At 39.0% G+C, this 23616-nt stretch overlaps 1 protein-coding gene across 3 annotated transcripts in view; it reads left to right on the forward strand.

Annotated features, from left to right (window-relative positions):
- The first annotated feature begins 458 nt into the window (after window positions 1-458).
- Window positions 459-23616, forward strand: part of cntn3a.1 (contactin 3a, tandem duplicate 1) — a 79385-nt gene continuing 56227 nt past the window's right edge. The window contains exons 1-4 of one of the 3 annotated variants that reach the window (XM_027288595.1): window positions 459-1339; window positions 8769-8912; window positions 17014-17146; window positions 20034-20209. In XM_027288595.1, the coding sequence (XP_027144396.1) occupies window positions 8858-8912; window positions 17014-17146; window positions 20034-20209 (364 nt within the window). In that variant the 5' untranslated portion in view covers window positions 459-1339; window positions 8769-8857. The remainder of the gene's footprint in view (window positions 1340-8768; window positions 8913-17013; window positions 17147-20033; window positions 20210-23616) is intronic. The other 2 variants (XM_019274686.2, XM_019274685.2) reach the window with 2 other exon arrangements.

Consider the following 23616-nt stretch of genomic DNA (forward strand, 5'->3'; position numbering starts at 1 on the left):
TGAGGATCACAGTCTCTCCAGCAACTATCATCAAATAATTTGCATACAGTTAGGAAAAATGGCACAACAGACACTCAAGCTTTAAAGTAAATCACTGCTACAGAGATAGCAATATCCAGAATTACAGCAGGGGAAACTAACTAAATACAGTCACTCAATAAACTCTGAGGTATTCCCATGTTATATTACTTCATTGCTACATTTCAGAGACAGATGTACTTTTAACTCCACTACATTTGTAGTAGTTTGTAGCTGTTAACTTTGCAGAGCAAAGGATCTGCACACCCATATAGGCCTATGTGTTTTCAGTAGGCCTTTTCACAGCAGCCATTTTGACATGAAACAGTAGGGCCAACACAGATGTGTCCAATGATACTAATTAAGGTTCTGTTACATTTAGTGCAGCAGAGACTTTCCAGTGAGCCAGCATGCACCACAGCAGCATCCTGACTGTGACTGACCTAAATGGAACTCCTTAATTAGTATCATTGGTGTTTATCTACTATTTCATGTCAAAACAGCTGCTGTGAAACCCTGACAGGTAGGGTAAAACAAACCAACAGTCTATTACAGAGGGTCTAATTAGGCAACAAGTGAAAACTTGCACTTTTTCCCAGTCAAAATATAATACTGTATAAAATATGATTTGGGATTAAACTATCAAGTTTTATAATGAGCAGATTGTTAATAATATTTTGACTGCAGGACTTTTAAGTAATTATATATAAACGTACATAAAACACTACAGGCTCGCGATGATAGGGTGTTGTAGACATTGTGAACCCGCCACAGTATCCACCTCTAATGTCCCATGAGCCGCCGCCGCCGCGCAGACAACTCCAGTCCTCATCCTGTGGACGAGCTGGACGCTCACACTGAACACCGCCGTCAACAAGACCAAGGCTGAGACTTTCTGCAGCTTAAAAAAAAAACCATAGAGCGAAATGTAACAACCTCCACACCGCAGACCTCTTTGTTAGGAGCCACCGTTGCGAGTTTGGTTCTTGGAATGTGCCGGAGAGTGGAGAGCGCAGAGCGGGGGACCAGTCTGCTGCTGCTCGGGCTCTGAAAGCACCGATGGCACTTGGAGTGAAAAGAGTGAACGCCAGCGTTTCAGGTTAACCTGCCTCCCAAAACAGAAAAAAAAGAAAAAAAGAGGCGAGAGGGGAGTTTGGGGCCGTTTCTGTGAGAGCAAACCTCCGCACTTTGTAGAGACGAACTTCACCCGCCGCCGTCGACTCGATGCTCGGAGCTGCTGAAGGAGTGAGGAGATGCGCGGTGTAACATGGATATCCGAAAAGGGATAAACAGCAGCAAAGAGGACAGGGGACGTACTCAGGTAAAAGACTACAACTCTTTACTTTACATTCTGTGTAAACTCATTTTTAATATTCGGAACACATTGTTTATTCATTTCAATCAAAACGCGCACAAACTTCCACTTCTGGCACTGAGAATAATACCAGTAAAATTTAAAATATTTCAGACAGACACCGAAAAACAGCAGCAGGCTGTAATGCTCTGGGGTTGTTAAGACTCAGCTCATTTTCATTTCTCTCACAGAGCAGGCAGCACACACATGTTAACACTACAACATACCCAGCGTGTGATTGTATATATTTATGCCCATGCCTTTATGGCCCATGTGTCAATTAGAGAATACTCATTTTTACACTTCCCAATTGAGTTGCGCAATTTCCATACAACCAATTAGAGATAATAGCATTCGCTGTGATTTAATTGGCATGGTCATCTTTCATGCCATGCATCTTTTCTTTTAAGAGGACACAAATCCCACCTATCAATTCTTCCTCATTTAAATCCTCTGACAGAACTCATTTGTCGTCAGTGATCAACAGGGGATTGGACCGAGTCCAGTCTCATCATATCTCCCACTCTTTGATTGCACCGAGCTCCGAGCTTGATTGCCGTTCAGATTGCCTGAAGTCATTTAACGTGCGACTCTGCTGGAAATAGTTATCCTCGTGAAATTAAGTGTCCAGATGTTTGAGTGGGAGCTACCTTGCACATCCTGATTCGGCTATTAAGAAAATTAGAGGTGGCTGCAAGACATGGGCTGCTTTCACACTCAACTCTTCATTGTCCCACAATGTGAGTCTTGTCTTTTGTCTCATGTTGACATAATGCCAGCTGGATGTACCCAGGGCTTAACTGTAACTACCTAAAGCTTTGGTCCAATTCCCCACACAAACACTACTTGGGAGTGTAGTTACTCTTCTTACCTTTTGCATCCAAGTGGTTGGAATAGTAGAGCTACTACACATCTCCTTGGGGAAGTGTGCTTATGGCTGGACACGTTTCTGGTGATGTCACTGGCTCAGAGAGGAGGAAGAGGGTGAGTGGAGCCTGGTCTGCATGAGAAAGTGGGAAAACAGCACACAGGCCAAGGAAGGTTGATGCAGGTAAAATTATGTGCATTCTGATTGGGTGCAAGTAAGGTTTGTCATTTTTCCAGCATTTTAATGCAACATGTAAGAAAACCTATAAGATGATCCACATGCTTTCTTCAGCTCCCTTATTGTTCTGCAGTGGACCTCCAACATTTTACCTGCAGACCTAAGCAGTATAATAGTTATTGTGTATTCAAAGCTAAGTACAGTTGGGGCAATATGAGAGCTAGAGCTGCAACAATTAGTCAACTGATAGAGGTCAGGCCAACTATTTTGGTAATAATTAATTGTTAAATAAATGTTACATGCAAAATGAAGAAAATGTTGTTTTTAGCTGCTCAAATATGGACATTTCTTACTACTCTCTGCTGTTTTATAACATATTAACGTGAATATCTTTGGATTTTGCATTGGCAAAACGTTTAACAAACTGATGTCTTTAAATGTCTTGTCAAATGCTTTGTCAGTTCAAAAGTCCAACAAAATTAGAATCCAGTATTGGAGTCCAATATTCTGACATTTTATAGACCAAACGATTAATTGATATAATGAAAATACTCACCAGCTCCAGTCCAAGAAGGAACATATTAAATTCAGTATGCTGTGACTCTTTACAGTAATTCTATACGAGTGGAAAAACACAAAAAAACATTTGGATCATATATTTCATATAAATCAAAAACCCATATTTTTTTAGAATGCAGATAATTCCCTCTGCATCAGATTACCTCAATCTTATTCGACATATATTGTTTTTTTCATTTTTCTTGCGCACCTGCTGTCTGCTGTACTACAAAGTTCATCGTCCAACCTCATCTTCTTTTTAGTCAGCGACATCCTCAGAGACGTGTCCATCCATAAACATAATTTTCTGCTCTTAGATAGGCATCATATAAGTCACAGAACAATGATCCTTTCTCCTTACAAACTCTTAGTAATATACTTCAGTTGATTATTTCTATATTGTTAATAAATCAAATGAGGTTCTGTACAAAAAAAAAATTAAGCACAAGGAAAAACTCAATTTTGGAATGTGGTGTTGATGGACAGCACAGCTGGAAGTCTCAGAAAGCATATTAAGTAAAGTAATAAATATTGGGGAAAAGTTTTCACTTGTCTTTCACTGTCTTGTTTACTGTTTTTACAAACAAGGAAAATACATGAACTTCTTGTCTTGTAACAACTTAGTATCATCATTAGATCATATGTAAACTATATAGCCTTGAAGCTATTTTTGTGATCAGAGTGTTTGTACAGACGCCTTAAACCATGTTGCTCAAGGACACTTCAGGTTTTTTGTCTATAGGAGGATCTTTCATTCCTTACAGTAATAATAGATTACCCTTTCTCCATCATTGTCTTAAAATTGCCTCCCATGATAACGGCTGAGTTCCACCAAAGTGTTTCACCAAAGACCTAAATCTGTGCATTTAATGAACTATTAATTGGCAGGCTTTGAAATCCTAATGGGATCCTTAATTAGTAGCTTAATAAAGGCAGGTGCACTGGATTTGCCAACCCTAAAAACACCTCAGACAGACAGTCAGAGCTAGCATCAGTTGTCAGATAAATACACACTATGTTTGCTGCAGGTGCCTAATTGGAGGAATTAAAATCTAGGCCACTCCTGTCACATCTAGGTTATTTCCAATAAAATTAAAAGTCACAAAGATTTATCAATTCGCTTACATCTATTACTTATCTTAGTGTACATTGCTTGAGGTTTAACTATTTAATTAATAGTAAAGAATGCTTTCTAACTGTATTTCGATGCATAGCTCTGTATCTGTGCGTAAATTATTACTATAGATTGCGGCTCATTATGTTAAGTTTGGGCATGGAGCGTACGTGCTTCAAGCCCAAGCGAACCTTTCAACATATTCAGTTACTCTTCTAACAGGGGAAATTGGGGATGAGCGCTTTAGTGGAGAGCCTCTGGTGTGGTCTGGAGGAATGAAGAAGCTGGCATGTGTTATGTCATGCCTGCGGCTTGTGTGCTTAGATCAAAACACCACTAGTCTCTTTGTCTTGTGCCACTGTTTGAGATAGAATCTTGGCTAGGGAATAAGTTGGCACTTCGTTGACTCCTGTGGTGTGCCATTTGTGATGAACGGAAAAAAAAAATTGGGTTGGCATGCATAAAAGCTTCAGCTCAATGAAGTTTTGAGCTTATTTGTTATATGCGCATAGAAAGGAGAGGGAGAGTGAAGTTTAGGTTTTCTGGTGGCTCTTTCATGTCGGTGAAGTACTGTTGAGTTCAGTGTTTGCAGTGAGTACAGTGCAGAAGTAAGCACCTTCAAGATACCTATGGAAGTCATTCTTTTCTAGTTGTTGTTGTAGAGGAGGCTAAGAGCATGTATTGTGGGATCAACAGACACAACTGCTTTTAAAACAACCCTTAAAAAACAGCAGTATCATCTTCATCACTGTATAAATGGTTCCCACAGTGAAAAACAAAATAAATAAAAGAAAGTCTTAATTACTGTCTTACATGTTTGATTTAATAATTCAGTGTTTAGTGTCAAAGAACCTCTCACCTGTAAAATACTCATCTGATTGTGACTTGATATCAATATCCCCGCCACCTTTCTACAGAGCTGCTTCTGAATCTTTGATTCATGTGTGCAGTGAATGAGAGTATGCAGGATTAAGTAGAAATTTCACGTTCCCTACTACTACTAGTCTCAACTGGAGCACCACCAGAAAATGAATTTTAAATGACTGGAGGCACTCATAGCCGTGAGATGAGCCTCACATGCAGGAAAACACTGATCGAGCTGGTGTCTGCAGATCAAGTGAAGTCACAGCTTAGGTGATTAAAGATGCAGCATTGAATGCTATTTTTCCTGGTCTTGTCTCGTTCCTGCAGAGTGTGGGAGTCTGGTCTCATTCATGATTCAGAGCATGGAGGGGGGGGCGTGGGTGTGTACGTGTGTGTGTGTGTGTGGGGGGGGGGGCGCTCATGCATTTTAGTGTGAATTTTATCTTCATCTGGACTCTTCAACCAACGGGACCTGGAGTACCCTTCTATTAATACATTTTCAAGGCCTGAAAAATTGATGGCAGTAGAGAGATCGGGTGTAGTGGAGGGGGTCGAATCAACTGCCATCACTGTCTGCGTCTGTGGCTGACTGAACTACAATCTGTGGTTTATCAACTCCAGCTGGTGCTGTCAGAGGAGAAGAGGAAAAGAAGTGTCACTTTGACAACTCTGAAATTTGGAGGAGGGCTTTGTCTCCACAAAACTGAGGCTTCCCGCAAAGCAGCTGCATTTCCTCAAAAGCCAAATAAAATGAAGCGCTGTTATATATCCAAGCTTTCTGTGGTTCCAATACATGGCACAGATTTCTTGTGAATCTCTAGTACTGTATATGTAATCATGCAACATGGAACATCACAATTTAGAGGTCTTCCTGTTCCTTTTTCTATCTGATCAATTATCCAAAACCTAACGATATTCAATTTACAATGAAATAAAACAGGGAACAGCAGCAGCAATGATTTGACAAGCCTGAAAGAACAAATTTTTGGTATTTTGATAAATAACCTAAATTATTTATTTATCATCAGAATTGTTGGTGATTAATCTTCAAAGGAAAATCTGCTGTAATATTGACATCTTCATATAAGACAGACATCATCTGCGATGTTTGTTATTATGCTAACGTGACATTTGGACAGTTTGCATAATTATTCCAAAACAGGAAATATTTATTTTTACACACATCATGAAGTCGGAGACAACGTCTCTGAGCTGCACCTGACATTTTGAAAATCTCTCATCATAATAACCTGCTTCTAATTAAAATGTTTGATCTCACAGCATCAATCACAGACAGTTTGGCACACTTTCAGCAAACTTATGGGAAAGCATTTGAATTTTACAGACAGTATTTATATTTCCTCCATAAATTGACAAGTTTAGGTTTATAAGTACTTGAACTGATATGTAGTTAGGAATATGAGGCACATGATAGGGATAATGCTTTATGCAGCATGCCCAACACACAGTCAGCTCTGGGTAAATCATTACCCATAGAGTAAGTCAATTTGTAAATGTAAATTTATTGCATTAAATTTTTGTACGTTATTCTGCATTTCTGTCATCTGTATTTGGCTGAATTCATTGCTGTTGTGTTGCATTTAAATGCAAGTCTGTGCAAACTGGGTCAGGAAATGTTTAGGTCAGGACTGTCACTTTAGCCTTGATCATTTTCCATTTTTCAACCATTGGCTTTTACCAGAGACATGAAAGAGGGTGGAACTTGAAAGGCAAAGTTTGAAAGCCTTCCCTATCATTAACTTTCATTTCATACAGCAAACAAATGAGAGAATAAATTTGAGATGAAAGTATGTCATTGGCCCTGTCACTACCACTTAAGGTCACAAGAGTAATTAATTTGTACTGAAGAGGAAGTCAAATACTACCACAGACACCCATCGACTCCCTTAGCCATCTTCTGAGCTTCTTTGGATCAAAAGGCTGTCTTTTATCCCCCACGCTAACCCCGCTGTCTGATGTCTCGTGTCTCAGGGCTCACTGAGTAATAGAGATCAAGAGATTGCTCTTAGGGGCCAGTAGATACCGTTATGAGTGCGTCTCAACAGTTCACATGTTCGGGTCATGTTCGCTTGTGGTGATGTCAAGGCAGGGTAAATTAATTTCGGAATGAGATGTCAGACATTTACATAGCTGCCAAAACAATTACTTGAACAGTTCTTGAAAACACTAAGCATTTGCCATGTGTGTGAGTTTGTGTGTGTATTAAACTGCAAAACGTGCAGCCTGAGGTGACACACAAATTTACTTTGGTAGTCAAAATGAAGCTTGGTAATTTGTCTAATTTAGTGTAGATATAAATAATTGTGTTGTTGGAATACAAAGTTTTATGAATTTCTAGGCTTATCCATTTTAAAGACAGTGTGCAGAGTAATTTATTCAGCGCATCTCTCACAATTATTCCCTCAAAGGAGCAGCACTCCAAAAATATCCAGGAGCATAAGAAGGGATTTGAAGTCTCTCTGTTTTATTATTAAAAGCCAACATTTACTCATGACATTTGCATCCTAATAACTGCAAGATAAGTTGGAACTAAGATGACACTCTAAACCCAATCTCCATAATGAGATTTATAGGGAAAAAGTGTTGCCTTTAATGGTTTAGTACACGAAGAAGGAAGAGTAGTGTAGGCGAACGTGTCAGGGACGCAGTTGATATATTCACATAAGCATCAGTATGCTCTGTCATGCCTTTCAGTGGTGCAAAGATAAGAGGCGAGCAGATAACTGAGAAACTATGAATGTGTAATCTTCCAGTTGTCTCTTCTTCTTTGGCATTTGCTTCTTGATTGACTATACTGTATGTTCTTATTAATTTTGTCCTCATTTATTTCAGCATACTGATTGTGTGTAGTCAGAGGAAACTGTGCCATCAGCCAGTTAAATGTACCAGGGAGACTCAGTTTGAGCAGAGACAATGGCTAATTTCCTCCCTTCATCTTCTCTCACTCCATAACTGGCTTATCATGCGCAAACATTTATCTGGTTCTTTATCAGAATGGATCTTAGCTATGAACATGTTGGGGGCATTAGAGTATTCAGACAAATAAATAGATCACTGTTTGTCAGTGACAGGAGGAATACGTCTCATTATCATTTCACAACTTTTTTGGGACTTCATTTGAGACTTAGCAGGGATAAATTACGGTTTAGTCCTTGAGAAAATCAATTGTGCGAATCTCTCGGGGGACCGAAAATGGTTTTGCCCTGCGTACAGTCATCTCTTTATGTCAGAAATACATAATCCCTCCAGCTCCAACGAATTCGAGGAGCCAGGACAGCACTTTATTACATAGTAGGGATGTGTCTGACAACCAGCTTGCTTTTTGTTTTGTCTCAGCAGGTTTGAGTACAGTACAAGCAAGCAATCCCTTTGTGTTTCTCTTGCAGACATGATCCCTATTATGCAATGTTAAGCACTCTTAAGCAAACTCTACAGCTCAAGTGTTTTGTAAGTGCTTTGCTTGGACAAATAAGTTTGCACATGACAGAGCGGTTTCTTGATTATTTTCACAGATATACTAGTCTGATCCAGACTATCACAGAATCTGCAGCTTAAAGTGGGGCTACAATTCATTCTCGTCTAGACCTGATGAGTGCATGCAAAGATTGAATGTTATTGTCAAATATTTTTAGGGTTTAAGGATCTGATTTTAACATCCTCTTATTTTATATCATCAAGCCATCGCCTGCTAAACATGGACAATTAGTGTGCTTGTGACAAAAGCATAAGATCTGATGTGACCAGTGGTTCTGAATGTCTAATGGCCTTCTCCTGCTTCTCTTTTCATTTGACAGAAGAACGGTGAAAGTGCTGGAAAGGACAAAGCCAGGATTCTACACACCTGTGATTGGATGTGAGCTTGTATTGACCTGAGACCATTAAAATGGAGTTGCTATGGAAACTTATACTGCTGCTGTCATTGGTGGAGTGTCTGGCAGGTAAGCCTCCAAAACATTATTTTTATGTTGGTAGCACAGGGGCTATGAATTCTTATTTATAGATTTTTTTTTTCTTGTGATGACGCCTTGGCATACAGAACAGATGGCAACCTAAAAGGTTTTATGGCAAAGAGTGCCCAAAGCTTTCCACCAATTTTACAAATAGTATGAAAAGTTCACCTTGTTGTCTTTTCATTAGCAGCTCAAGGCAGCAAATCAGCATTCCTTCAGTTAGCAGCTATCTGTTTTTTTTTTCAAGCTGGCATTGACTCCTGATGGAAAAGAATAAGCCAGGTCTCTATCTCTGAAAGACACTCCCTATCTAGCAGCTGAATGTGCAGTCATTCATTTTAAAGAGCTCCTCAATTGTTACCTTAATTGAGATTGCACTGGTAGTAGTACAGAAATCTTGTCATTGATCTTGCTTTTAATGAGAGACCTAATTTTCCTCTCTTACAAAATGTTCAGGGTCAAATGGTAGTTCTCTTCAGAATGTCTGAAGCTGAGATGAATAAGGGCTTTGTCGCATGAGCACAGTATCTTGAGGAATGAATAATCTTTCATGTTGCCTTGCTCCAAATCAGCAGCCCCTCCTCACAGCTGGGACCTAAAATAATTAGTGTGTGCGCACGTGTGTGTGTGTGTGTGTGCACTTGTAACTGTCACTGTGTGTATTTGTTTGTTCATGCACATCTCTTTTCAAAAGCACAGCAGACGTCGGCACCTAAATTTGCTTACATGGCAATTAGCACCACTTATCACTAAATCCAATACACATCAGTGGATGTCTAATGAGGCTTTCCTCAGGGAACTGTGACTCACTATGGGATTAGGATCTACACCACAAGTCTGGATCACATTTTACATCCTACTTAGGCATTCTGTTAAATATACAGACAAGTGAATGTCTTAAACATCGTTGGAAAACCCTGCCACAATCCTGGCAGAGTTTTGATCTGAAACAAACAGCTTCAAGCACACGTTTCAGGTCTGCAATCTGTGCTGCAAACCAGATACCAGCAACAAAAATCACAAGGTGCAGAAAACACATTCAGGGTTATCTATTCAAAGCAAATTAGTGCTTAACAAAGGAGCAGAGGGCAAATCATTTTTGAAAAGCATTGTGTTGCGCAGCCCTTGTCTCACTCTTGAGGCTCACACTCACAGTTTGTAACACACAGTAACCAAGCATTAATATTCAGTATGGGGTTATATTACATATGCTCTGCTTGCAAGACAAGTATGCACGATATAACGCTGGACCTCCAAAGCCTCTGTGTTCTGAGAACGACATGATAAACATTTTAATATGCAGGCATGCAATACCATGTAGAGAAAGAATAGTATGATGGTGTTAGGCGCTTCTTGGTAGGTTATTCATTCAGACTTGTAAGTGTTACTTTCAAACAGTAGACATCGGCTATGTGGGAGAGCAATGGGGCCGAGAGAAATCATTCCCATAGTGAGTTCATCAGGAGTTAACCAGCTCTCTCCCCAATCTTCCCCGAGGGTCTGAGCAGCCTGAGGCAGGGGCGTGAGCTGTAAATATTTGTGTGAGTGAGTGTGTAAGAGAAAGGGAGGGAGGGAGAGAGAGAGAGCAAGGGAGCATGAGAGAGGCGTTGAGGTTTGGCTGGATGCGGTCTGCCCCACACAGATACAGCTAACCTTCCCACAGCAAGCCAGTTCCAGCACTGGATCAACAATCTCATTCTGACAAAAGTGGTTTCGTCATATAATGTGCTTTGGTAGAGCTTGTTCACAAAGGTGTATTAATAGGAAAGATTATTAAAAAAAAGAAATAAAGTAGCTCATCATCTGTAAGGACTAAAGAGTGGAGATGAGATTTCTGTTCAATTAACACACTGCAATACTCAAATAAGTCCCTACATGAGAAATAAAGACCCTCCTGTGAAGCTTGCTGTACATATTCCCTTTTTCTACACAACCACTGGCCAAAAACATAAATAATTTGATGCAAAATATTGAGTTCAAGCATTTACAAGAATCTGTCTGTAGTTGGCAGGGTTGAAATCATAGAAACATCTGTAGTTGGCTTTGAAAGGCTACAATTTAGAATCACTGGAAACAGAAATGTAAACAAATCTGGTAAGATTGCTGTTAAGACTCTAACCAGCAATCAGATGTTTTGTGCTCTTGGAATAATTCAGAATTAACATCAGAAAACACGTCCATGGTTAGCTGTGTGGCTGCGTATCAGAAAAGTAGTTCATTTTTGGCACAATGTTTTGATGTTTAATTTGATGAAAAATAAACAAAATCTTTTGGACTTGTTGAAAATGGAGTGATATAATTAAATGTCTAGTGTTCAGAAATCGCTCCCTTCAGATGGTGTTGATTGGCCAATCAGAACTAAGTATTCAACAAAACTGTAATGAGTTTTTATTGTGCCCAGCTGAAGTGGCTCGTCTCAGCAGTTGTGCCGCCGTTACAAACTGTGTCATTATTTCGGTGGATTTTGAGTTGAGTTTATGGTTGTGCAACTGTTTGTAAGCCTTGAAGGATAGGTTGACATTCTGCAGTCAATCTTAATACAATGCTGATATGCCTGTGTGTACATTGTAATTGTTCCTCCTCTCCATACTGGTTGTCAAGACATCTGTTCCTAAAGTGATGTATGTGATGGGAGACAAGAGTCCTTGTTCTCAGTGAAAATGCATTTTGAAGTTCTGAAGCTTTCAGCAGTCTGAGTTGGCCAAATCTAGTGGGTATCTTTCAAATTACTACAAAGTTCTCTTTGTTGTTTCCATGGACAGTGTTTCTTTGCTCGGTTGCACGAAGGTTCAGAAACAAAAAGAGTACATTTTAATTTGTTGATTTGATTTGTCTGTTTGATTTGTCTAATTACCAAAAAACAAAACAAAACGCTGCAACAGTTGCAACTCATGTTAGCTTAGTTTTAAAGGTGGCCTTCATTGTTACACGAAAAGATGATTTTGTCCACCCATCACTCACATTGGAGTATTTGGAGGGCATTCCTTTAAAGTCAGCAGGAATGATTACAGAGATCAAAAATTGTTTAAATTCAGTATTGCTTTAAGACAGACTTCAAAAATATGAACCTATCCTTTAATATGACACAGCCAGCGGTCACCCTAAATAAATACTTACAAGACTTATAATTTTACCACCACCACTGTCATTTAAAGCAAATACTCGTGAAAATGAAGGGCTGCTTCTGGCCAGCATTATAATCTCCTAGAACTACATTTACTTTTCTCTGTATCCCCCTGTGTGCATCCCAGATACGAGTTTCAAATATTGACTTGCTTCATTGATTCATCAGAACATGGCAAAGCCTTTCAGGAATCCTTAAGCAAGGATTTTATTGCATCTTTGAAGTTCTGTATATGTGAATATTCCCAAGTGAATCTTCCTCCCATAGCTGCCTGTATTTTTCGCTTTATCCAGGAATGAAAGATCATCCAATTTAAATGTGTTTGTATACACAGTGTAGTGTTAATTATAGATGCATAATAATTAATTTGTACCATGTATCATTTCTTGTAAATACATCGTTATCAATTAAACAGCAATGTATATATATTTGTGGCAGGAGCTGTGAGCAGCCCTCCAAGGCGTTTCTGTGCTGATACTGAAGTTACTGGTCTGTAAAGATTACATTAATGTGAACCTTTTACCTGTGTTATCTAGATAGCATGGATAGGGTAGTAATTATTCACTTATCACCTGATTTATATTTATCACAAAGGATTAAACATTTAATTTCAGCATCACACTAATCACTCACACATGGAGTAGTTTAATTGGAGAGTGTAAAAGTGTGGCTTGTCCTGGTAAACATAAATAAATAAATTAAATAAATATATATTTTTTATTTGTTTCATGGCTTACTAACAGTATTTATGAGATTCATGCTGCTTTTTTAAAGAAATATTTACACTATTTGCTGCTACTATTTACCTATTTGCTGCTTTGTCAAAGTGAAAACCACTAATGGTCAAATCAGGCATTTTGTAAGTTACTATGGAAACATTACGGTACAGTTTTAAAGCATGATGAATGTTTCCATTACTGTAGACCATAGCAGCTGGTGTATGACAAATAACCTCTTAACCAATCTTGAGTAAGAAAATATAGGAATATTACTACAATTAGATGACAAATGGTATTCTCAGAAGCAATATGTTCCTGAGTTTATGTAGACAGAGAGCGACAACAACAAAAAATAGCTTTAATGCGCTATTCCCACATATGGAGTTGGACCTAATCAATTCTGTGTTTCCCCAGTCAACATGGCATTGGATACCCTGGATACAAAGCTATTGAATTTCAGATGCACTTGCTTTGATTAGCTGGAAAATGGTGTGACATGCTGGGTATTGGTTGGGAATGTGTTGGCCACATTTCCCTCCTTACAGACGGTGTCACTGAAAATGTAATTAACTTAATTAACAAGAGTCTGTAGTACACTACAGTACAGTACACCATAGCTGATAATGATAGTCATAAAATATGGCGTGTAACATTTTGTAGTAGTTTGACTCATGGGCTATTTCTTTTTGTGTTTCTAATATATCATCACTTTTTCAATACTGGAATGACAAGAATGTAGCTCTCTCCATTCACTATCTTTTCTTTTTCACTATTTTTCAGCTGGAATATCAAATTATTAATATATTTTATTTCTAAGTTCCACAGATAGATTCCCAACATTTAGATGTCATCAAATCTATAGCTTGCTCAAAAAACTAAAACCCCTTCTGCTCTGGAGTAACATTTGCAGCCCCTGAATGAGAGAGACCTTAAAGGTGTACCTTATCGGCCTGGACAGAGGGGAAAGATGCTTTAAAAAGCAAGATTGGCTTTTTTTATTTGATGCATAAAACCCTGAGCTGAAACGAATGGATTTGGGACCTCACAAACGACCGATACCTCCCCCACAGCCGACTCCCTGTGTGCCTGTTTATTCATGCTGAGGTAAGCTGGAGGAATTCATTTGCTGTCAGCTAGTATTGAATTTGAGATTAGTTTTTATTTCAGCCTCCTAAACAGCTCCCTCTGCCTTCCACTTGTGCTTCGAAGCAGGGTCTTGTGTTGTCTGAGGAGCCTTCGAAAACAGCTGCACATATCACCATCTGGCAGTAGGTGACAGATAGGAGTGTGGCGGCCCTTTTTTTTTAAAGGACCCTTTCATAATGACCTCCATCTCAGTCCTGTCCATTGTGCAGTCAACTTCCTGTTAGGAGTCTGGATCAGTGCATTTCTCTGATAGAGTGCCTTTTCTCCATTCCACTTTCTGTGCTCTGATGTGCTCAGAGTTGAACTTGCCATCAGATTCTGGCATTCTGGTGTCAACATGATTTCTTGAATTTCGCTTGGATCTTAAAAGGGTAACAATCTGTCAACTAAAAGTGTCGGCCTTGATTTTAAATCGTAAACTTTTACTACTTTTTCCAGTATGCATCCATGGTGCAATTTGGCCATTATGTTAACATTTTCCATTTGTCATCCCAACAACTGGCATATGTCAATATATTTGCAGTACTTGTGTCCCCAGAGCACTCATTGGAGGTAGACCATTAAATTAAAAGTAAAATGACATAAAACGTCCAAAAACACTTATAATTATTGGTCAAATTCTAATCCCTTGGTGCCTTTGGCCCGGTACTGGTGTAGTGCGTAGCACCTAAATGTTTGATTACCAAAAAACAAGCCTAAAAATGATTCAACTTTCTCCCACTGCATCATACATGCATTCTCGTTAGTGCACCGAAAGAGTTTCGGAGCGTTTGCATCAGTTTGAACTCAGCCCCCAAGCACAGCCCCCAGAGCTCAATCCCTTCTCTTTATTCTGACACGTATTCACCATTATAATAACAGTTACCATGGTGCTGCCAAAGATCAGGTCAGTTCAGTGGTACCATAACTGAAAGAATGAGCTGCAACCAAATATCTCTATTGATTAATTTACCATTAATTGCATCTTGAATTAGGTTTGTGCACTGCAGTCCATTTAGGGACTGATCAAAAGTGCAATACACACCAGCGTATGCAAAACTGCTCTGTGACTAGGGTGTTTGCTTGTGGGTGCAATAGTGGTAATGCAGGTTGTTCTGTTTGTTTTAACAGCAGGGAGCAAGTAATAAGTCAAGGTCCAACACATTAGATAAGCACAATGAATCATTCACTGTGCTCAAAGACAACCTTTCCCCACATTCCCAATCAGGTAGTTATAGAAATAAAATGAGGGTGAGGTAGAGCAATGTTTTTCTTAGTTTCCATGCATTCATTGAGTCGTTAGCCTACACAACCGCTGTAACAACCTTAAATAATTGTTGCAACTGTTCAGAAAAACAACTGCAAGGCAATTGTTTATGGAAAAAATGTGTTTCACTGTAATCTTGTAAGAATACAAAGTTAATGTTCTTATGATTGCCAGACATGAGGAGTAAATGGAATGAATACCCTTTATCTTCTTGTGTATTGTGGCATCATCTTTTTTTTCTTCTTTTTTTTAAACATTATTCTCTGTAGTGGAGTGCAGCATACATGATTAACAGTGTTAATTGCAGTGCATGAAATATGCCCTGTAGTTGAAGGTTTTGTTTAGGCGAAGGAACTTGTAACATCAAAAAAACAAAACATATTGTGGTACGTACGCAGATCATATTCTGGGCTTCCAGCTGAGTAGCGCCATTTTAAGCATTTTTCAAAATAATGCTGAATGTAAATGTTTGTGACTTGATAACTGGAATCATTTATCAATTTGATAAGGCACAGTGATTCATCTTATGTTTACTGCAGGCTTTATCATGATTCCGTGTTTGTGTACGACTGTGAGGATTTGTGTTTGAATATGGACTGTACAAGACGTGTCTTCTGGTAATCAATCATCTCTCAGCGCTGCTTCGAGGGACACGCTTCATCTAACAAAGATTATAATTAGGCGGCCTTTTATTCTATGTAACTTTCTGAGAGGTTTATCCTTGTGGAGAGGAACAATCAGCGTACAAGGTCCCTTGTCAAACAGCTCCACCCTCTCAGAGAGTTATTTTGAGTCTTGAGGATAAACCTGTACTCCCATGGTGCCAGAGACTTGAAAAGGATACCTGCCTCTCATACAAATTAGTTACCCTACCTACAGAATCTTCCCACTTCACGCCATTACAGAAATGCAAATGTATTCTGACAAATCCAAATGAGTTCCTCTTCCAGCACTAAAAGAAATGTTTATTCCAATGAAGTGTTGACTACCCCATGGGTCACTGTTACTGTGAGCTTTGCCTGCACAACATGCATTCAATATTGCACTTCGTAATTGACTAAGAAACGACTGTGACACTAGACATGCCGCTGTTGGTGTCTTTGTGTTATTTCTTTCTAAGAAAATGGATTAGCAATGCTTTAATATTACCTGGGGAATTTAGAGTTATTTTATTCATTTAAATGCCCTGTTGTATATTGTATATTTAGAAATTCCCTCTTGACTGCATGCCCAACAGTTGACGAGCACAAGAATTTGTTCTGATTCTGTATTTCAGGAAGGAAATGGCTCCTCTCAAAAGTACTTTCCCTCCAGCTGTTAAAAATTACTGGCTTTTTTCTTTGTCCTTTCTATTCACATAGGGCACCATTTTGATGGCTCGAATGAGAGGGGTTGATTTAAAATGAGATCATATTACTCTCAGTATTTGTTGTGCCATTTATTTTTCAAATTTCTTATTGGATGACGTCTCCTGGGAAGGAGGTGATAAGTTTGAAGGGTTTAGATGAAATTGTGCTGAAGCATGGCGGCAGTGCAGTGTGCCTTTGACAAGTCTGTACATTCAGATGTTTGCATTAAAGTTTTATGAAGGTTACCAGCCTGATTATGCAGTACCTCAGGGATCTAGCAACTTTTTACGACTAATATGAAAAATGCTCATGGGTTCTGCTCGCATGGCCGACAGATCCATGCCAAGCATAGATATTACTGTGATTCAGCCATCTCTTGAGCAGCACTGTGCTCCACTTACTTCCCTTCCTCTGTAAGCCTTCGAAATCTACTTGCAAGCAAAACTGTTTTCTCAGCCACAACAGGACATCAAAGCTGATGCAGTTTTGTTGGTTTTCCAACCAGGAAGTGGAGTCCTGCAGAGGCCCGTGTTCACCAAACAACCCGGCAGTGTGGTATTTCCCCTTCAACCTGGCGAGAATCGCAGAGAGGTAGTGTTCAGCTGTGAGGCCCAGGGACACCCACCACCCTTCTACAGGTAACACCTGCAGGCATGACTTAATGCACACTTTTAAGTTTTTGTTACCCAGAACCTTCAGGTAATATCCCAGAGCCGTCAAGTCCAACATTTGTACTAAAAATCAAGCGGGACTGAATTTATCGCCCTGGGACAACTGGGGATTTATGGACCTTATGGCTCACTGCTGCTCACTGCCTGTAGCACTTAGCTTCACTGTCAGTCATTGTGAATTTGAGAATGATGAATTAATTGGCCCCAGTTCTTGGTCTATTTTATATTTGCATTGGCGGGTGGACATTGATCCGCTGTAGAATTCACTTTGAGAGCTTCCTGTCATCAGTATCACTGACCACTGAAAAGATCAAGTGACCCAAGAGAATCATGCACCAAAACTCTGCTGCTATCATGACAGTGATTGAGTGAAGAAGAAAAACACCAGCGGAGTATATTACACATACTAGAAATAATATGGCGGAAGTTCTCTTTCCATGTTGCTGCTTTAGGCCTGCTACTGTTAACGTTTTATGTACAGCATCACTTCCCAAGGCTGCCGCATACATTGCTATGGGGCAACTAATTTGGAGGCTATCACTACATGATAAACATGATCAAATCACGTGGTGGTGGCTGAGGTGCAGAGAAACAGCTGCTATTTATTGTCCTTGTTCAGTACACTGGCCCTGGGAGGTGTAGTGGTCCCTTGGCAGTTGTGTTAGAAACAAATTAATGCCCAGTTTTTCTGCCGTTAAAATGATGGCAAATGAAAACAAATGACAAACGATGATTTGCTTTAAAGTGTATCAAGCGCATAAGCTATTAATTCATAGTCTATCAAATGGGGCCACATAGCTGTTGTACTCCTGTCAGTGTAATTAAATGCAAATTGCAAAGCCAAGCATTTAATGTGTAATAGGTTGAAACGATCCCTCATAACATCAGCATATGTGGCCGTTAATGTAGCTTGAAGATCCTTGGTGTTATGCCTAATGGACACAAATTGAAATGAATGTACAAGATCCTATCACTTGGATCCGCTGAAATACTTATTAAGGCTCCACTATCTGGGTAGTCCTGCTTTTTAAAATGGGATCTCATTTATAAGTTCAAATCTGCAAGTATTTTGGTCCTTCTGAGTTCTGATAGTGTGCCCGGCTCCATATCAAGTCAAATTTAGCATTAATTAGCTCTTTAATCACAGCAAGTGCCACCAACCGTGGCAGTTGATATACCACATTAAGAAGTGATTTTCAAATTGATCACAAGCTGTTATGATATTATACTTTTTTATGATGGGCCTGTCAGATGGACATATAGTTGCATTGTTAGTTCAGTCAGCATACATCACAGTTTTATTTATTTATTTTTTTGTTTAATTTTTTTTTACTAAAGGTCACTTGTGACAGTTTTGGAAATGAGTTTTTAAAAGGTTTTGGGTACTTTTGAGGTTCAACAGCAGGACACCATATGCCAAGTGAGTCTTCACTGCTGAGTATGTAGGCAGGTCTATTTCAGGGGCGGCAAGGACAAATTAATTTGTCTAAGACTACCCAATGACCGCTGCCTTATAAAGCCCCCACTCCAAGTTGTCACCATGGTCCCTTGATTTGTCTCATCTGCAGCTCTTGGACCGGTTCCAGCTGAAACACCAAATCACTAAATCAATCTAATCAGCCAATCTGCCGTTGAACACTGCTCCGCTTCATTCCCTCCCTTCTTCAACCCTGCCCATTGCTCTCTTTGTCTAAATCCTTCCTACCGACAAAGGAGGGAAAAGTCAGAAATAGAAACCTCAAGCTTCCTTTTTCTCAGAAAAGTATGAAAATGTAATCAATTTAAAGAGCAAGGAGCTAACATTCAAACTAATTGTCTTATTTCTTCAATGACAAGCTATTTCTTGAACCTCCTTTTGCAAGTGTCTTTTTAGTCTGTGTTTACTGTCTTCTTTTTCTCATTTTCTCTTATTTCTGACTGTAATTTGCTTTGAGAATAAAAGTACACTAGCTTTGCCTGAGTTTAATGCAGACAATTTCACTTCATCTACTGAATTGATGAAATGTATCTGAATACATTTAGAAAGTTTTCTGCTAAACAAGTTCAACCTTTTTTCATGTGTTGTTGTTGTATACTCTTTACTGTCCACAGTGAATAGAAACCAAGCCTTCAAGTCTACATTATAATTTACACATACTGCATTCGTTTGAACTGGTATCATCAGCTCAGCAGGTTTTCTTAGACCATAAGCCTTAATTATGCAAAGTGCAAACGTTAAAAGTTTATTGCTGGCATCTCTCTGATCTCCACACATACACACTTGCTGAACTCCTATATTATTCAAAACAAGAGGTTTAATCAAAAGGCACCATTATCCTGTGCATGTGGCCGTTTTGTTTGAGCAGCCCTGGTGCTTGGCCTTCTTGTCTGATAATCACTATGATTGGAGGGGAGGATTGTGATTCACGGTGAAAAGGCCCTCCTTCATGTGGCAGTGGTTGATGGGACAAACAGACTGAAAAGAAAAAGAAGATGTCAAAGGAATGTAGAGCATTTGATTTATGAGTAAGAGTTCTGTTTGTTCATTTCTATTCAGGCTTTTTATTCAGTCTTTTCAAATGGCTGTTGCTGATTGCTTCTTTTTTCAGTTATATTCATTTTGGTTTTGCTGCAACACACATTAGACTGTGTTATTTCTGTCCATATCAGGCTTCACAATAAGGGCTGTTTGATCACAGTTGGGACTACTGGGTAGTCTCTGTTTTCCATTAATTGTCGTCTGTTTGTGTATCATCATCAGCCTGTCTGAACAATTAATCAAAACTGATCATCACACACTTGTAGATGTGACAGAATATAGTGGATCTAAACTTTCTGTCTTTGTTTGTCATGTATCATTTGCTTACGTTCACAGGTGGAAGCTCAATGACTCTTTCATCCTGCCCAGGCCAGGGTCACATTTCTCTCTCATGGGAGGAAACTTACACATCAGCCATCTGAATAAAGAGGGAGATGTTGGCATCTACCAGTGCCTGGCATCAAACTCTTTTGGCACCATTGTCAGCAGAGAAGCCAGTCTGCACATTGCATGTAAGTCCATTTTATATTTAACTAAACAGTGTGTCAGAATGTTGGATAATAATAACATATTCTAGCAAGCAAAAATACAACAATACAAACATATGATAGTCTCTAAAAAAATGTTCAGTTTTATTATTTCACCTCAGTTGGGTTTAGTTCACCTTGAATTAACTTCAGGTCTTCTGAGCTCAGTTCAGTTTTTGCTCACCTCAGAAAGTTAAACTTTCATTGAACATCAGACGTTCTGGTTCACTGAAAGTATAATGACACAGTAGCTATTCTTTAGAAATCGTGAGTTGTCAGACTTGATCTTCTGTATCAAAAACATTCAGCCATAATAGAGTCCAACAGAGGACTGATACTCTTAATGCTATTAATGAAAAAAACACTAATGAATCGTCCATGTTTCCATTACGGTATGTTTTTCTGCTTCGAAGTTTCAGTGCTAGTGTTTACTCTGCCTGGTAGTTCTAAACTTCTCACATCCCTGTGATCATTGTGTGGTGGGCCTTGACAGATCCTGTATAGTTGATGCTTTATAGCCTTCATCCATCACAGTTTATAAGACTAGAGTCAAAGGCATCTCTGATGGCAAGGTGAACTTGAGGCCTCCATTCTTGATGGGCAGCCCATATCAAATGACAGCCCTGATATCTATGAACAGATGGTGCAGCTAGATTGAATTCTGATGTCTGTTTCTATGCCATAGCAGGTGCAGAGATGATCCTTGGCAGGGAGACTGCCCGGGGTATCCATCTAGCCACAATTTGGTGCTTCTTTGTCACAAAGCAGCATTAAATCTTCGGCATATAGTGCAAATCAGTGCCCTGAGTTGCCAGCAGACTGTTGATCATATTCACATTGCCTATCAATTTCCGAGGCCTGACCTAAGCTGTATGTCATTGTGATTGGTCTCATCTGTTTCCTGGGACTGACCTGGGACCTGCTGCTTTTGTCAACAGATGAGGACAAGCACCAGTTCTGATGTGTCATACATCTTATTTATTGCTCTTGGTTTAACTTAATTAAGTGTGCTGTATGATTGAGCAGGTCTCAGGTCAAGGGAATAATTCATGGAGGAGCAGCCTGTTATGAGAGTCAGTATCGTGTCATTTGTAACAGACTCTGACTCAGAGTGGCTCAATATGCTCTTTCAAACACCATGGGGCTTGCACCTCTCTCAGTCATGTAATAACTCTAAAACAAAGACCAAGGTAAAGGCCATTAATAAAGAAAATAGACGGATCTAGTGCAGCAGGTAATAATATCAAGTATGATAGTCTGAAACCAGTTCTTTTGGGAAGAGCTGCAGAATGCAAATGTCGAACAGTTATTACAGCATGCTCACCACTGAAAACGCGTATCTTTTTAAACAATGTAATCTAGATTTAGACATTTGTTCATAGAAATCCTTGCTCATGATGGTGAACAACATCAATGTCTTTCATCGACTAACGATCTCCCCTAACATCTAATTTGTATTGCATGAGTATGTAGTGCATATATAATAGTTAAGATCACCTAAATTTTTTATCCTCTGAAGGATGGGTGATATAACTTTCTGTCTCTGTTAGGGTTTTTGGCTTAAACCTCTAAAAGTATAAAGGTTCTTGATCCTGTTGACAATATAGACTTTAATGTTTAAAACGTTCGTGCCTGCCTGCTGGGTGTGCTGGAAGGAATAATCTAGTTGGTTATTGAGCCAGATTGAGTTTCCTAATCTCCTAGGGATATTTTCAGCGTAAGTGAAAGGATTTTCTCTGATGCAAGATGCAACACTTTACAACAGATTGCAGTGCCTGCAATACAGGCAAATTTATTAAATGACTGTCCCGAAGAATGTTACAGCCTCAATGCTGGGCTGTTTATAGAGCCACACGGGTAACACTGTGTTTAATGAAGGGTGAAATAGCTGTATTTATGAAAGCAATGCAGGATGTGACTCCCTTGTATCTCGGTGCTCATGATTTCTCCTATCAAATTCGTTCCTGTAATTGCACATAATTTGCATTTTTTTTCTAACTGGCTCCAGTCGAACCTACCTGCTTTATCTGTGTAATTACTTTGCAAGATTTCTATCTCTTGTTTTTTTTTTTTTTTGCTTCTCTCATTTCCATCAGCTGTGTACTCTTTATTCATTGCTTTTGCCTTAGGTGAAAATTAAGTCTGTTTTGAGCTTGAGAGCATCTGAAGAAAGGACAATAACATTTATCGTCTGCACTGTGATCCTAAGTGCTCTATCTGGATTTCAAATCATCTTTTAGTGAGGCAGGCAGCGGGCATTTTCTGAATGCGGCACTTCATAACAGTGTTGTAATTGTCAGGAGACACCAGCAGTAAACCTCTGTATATATTAGGCCCCTTTGATGTTTATCACTCCTCAACAGTCATGTGTCACTCACTGTTAGGAACTTACTGCATGATGCTCCTCCGAGAAGATGAGCAGACAGAGGTTAGAGATGATGCTTTTTTTTTTCTTACATCTACTAGTATTACTTTTTACTTTCATGTTGATTGTTGAGTATTAATTATTTATGTAGTCAATAATAAAGTTTACATTTACTTTGTGATCAGTAACCATTCTTGCCTCCCTATACATTTACAGTCAGTTTTATACATTCAACCAGATAAAGACAATACTTCATGGTAAGATGTTTAACTTACCACTTTATAACTTTGTCAAAAGTATTGCATAAAAAAATTCTTTAATTAACAGCTGTGAAAATAGATAAGTGCTTTCAGAAATAGCCACATCTCTCAGCATAAGAGTATAAGTATAATTAATAATAAAAATAACTATAATTAAACTGGCTACACTTTAGACACATCGACTCTATTGATGATCACTTCCACCAACTATCTGAAGTACTTCTGAGGTTTCTATGTAACATTTATAGATCTGGTTGTCCTAATTCTTATAAATTTTTGGTAAATGTTTTTGATCGGTTTAACCATTTAGAACGGTTTTATTAAACACTGCAACACAGGTGTTGTTTCTCCAAGTAATTACAAAAGGCTTTGACTCCACTATTGTAGTTGGCTGCATGTCACAGAGTTCTATTAGGGTTATGTGAGAACTGTTTTGTTGTTTTCTCCCAAAAAAACATTCCTTCTTCGATGTTAGATGTTTAAAGACACATTTAATGTGTTTGTTTTACTGAGTAAGCAGAAAGTTTAGAGGTGGAAAAAAAAAAACACTACCTAAGTGAAAACCCACCTGAATTCTCATTCCCAAACCATGTCAAGCAGTGACAATGCAGCATAGCAACTGGTAAACATTTACTTGTTTGTTTACAGTTATTGGGCAATTTGCGTGAAATGATTCTAAAATTGTCATTATTAGGGCCCGAGCACGGCACGCTGGGGCGAGGCCCTATTGGATTTCTAACGCTGAACGATGTTTAAAAGTAAATCGC

Source organism: Larimichthys crocea, chromosome XV (assembly GCF_000972845.2).
Source record: "Larimichthys crocea isolate SSNF chromosome XV, L_crocea_2.0, whole genome shotgun sequence".
Classification (NCBI taxonomy): domain Eukaryota; kingdom Metazoa; phylum Chordata; class Actinopteri; family Sciaenidae; genus Larimichthys; species Larimichthys crocea.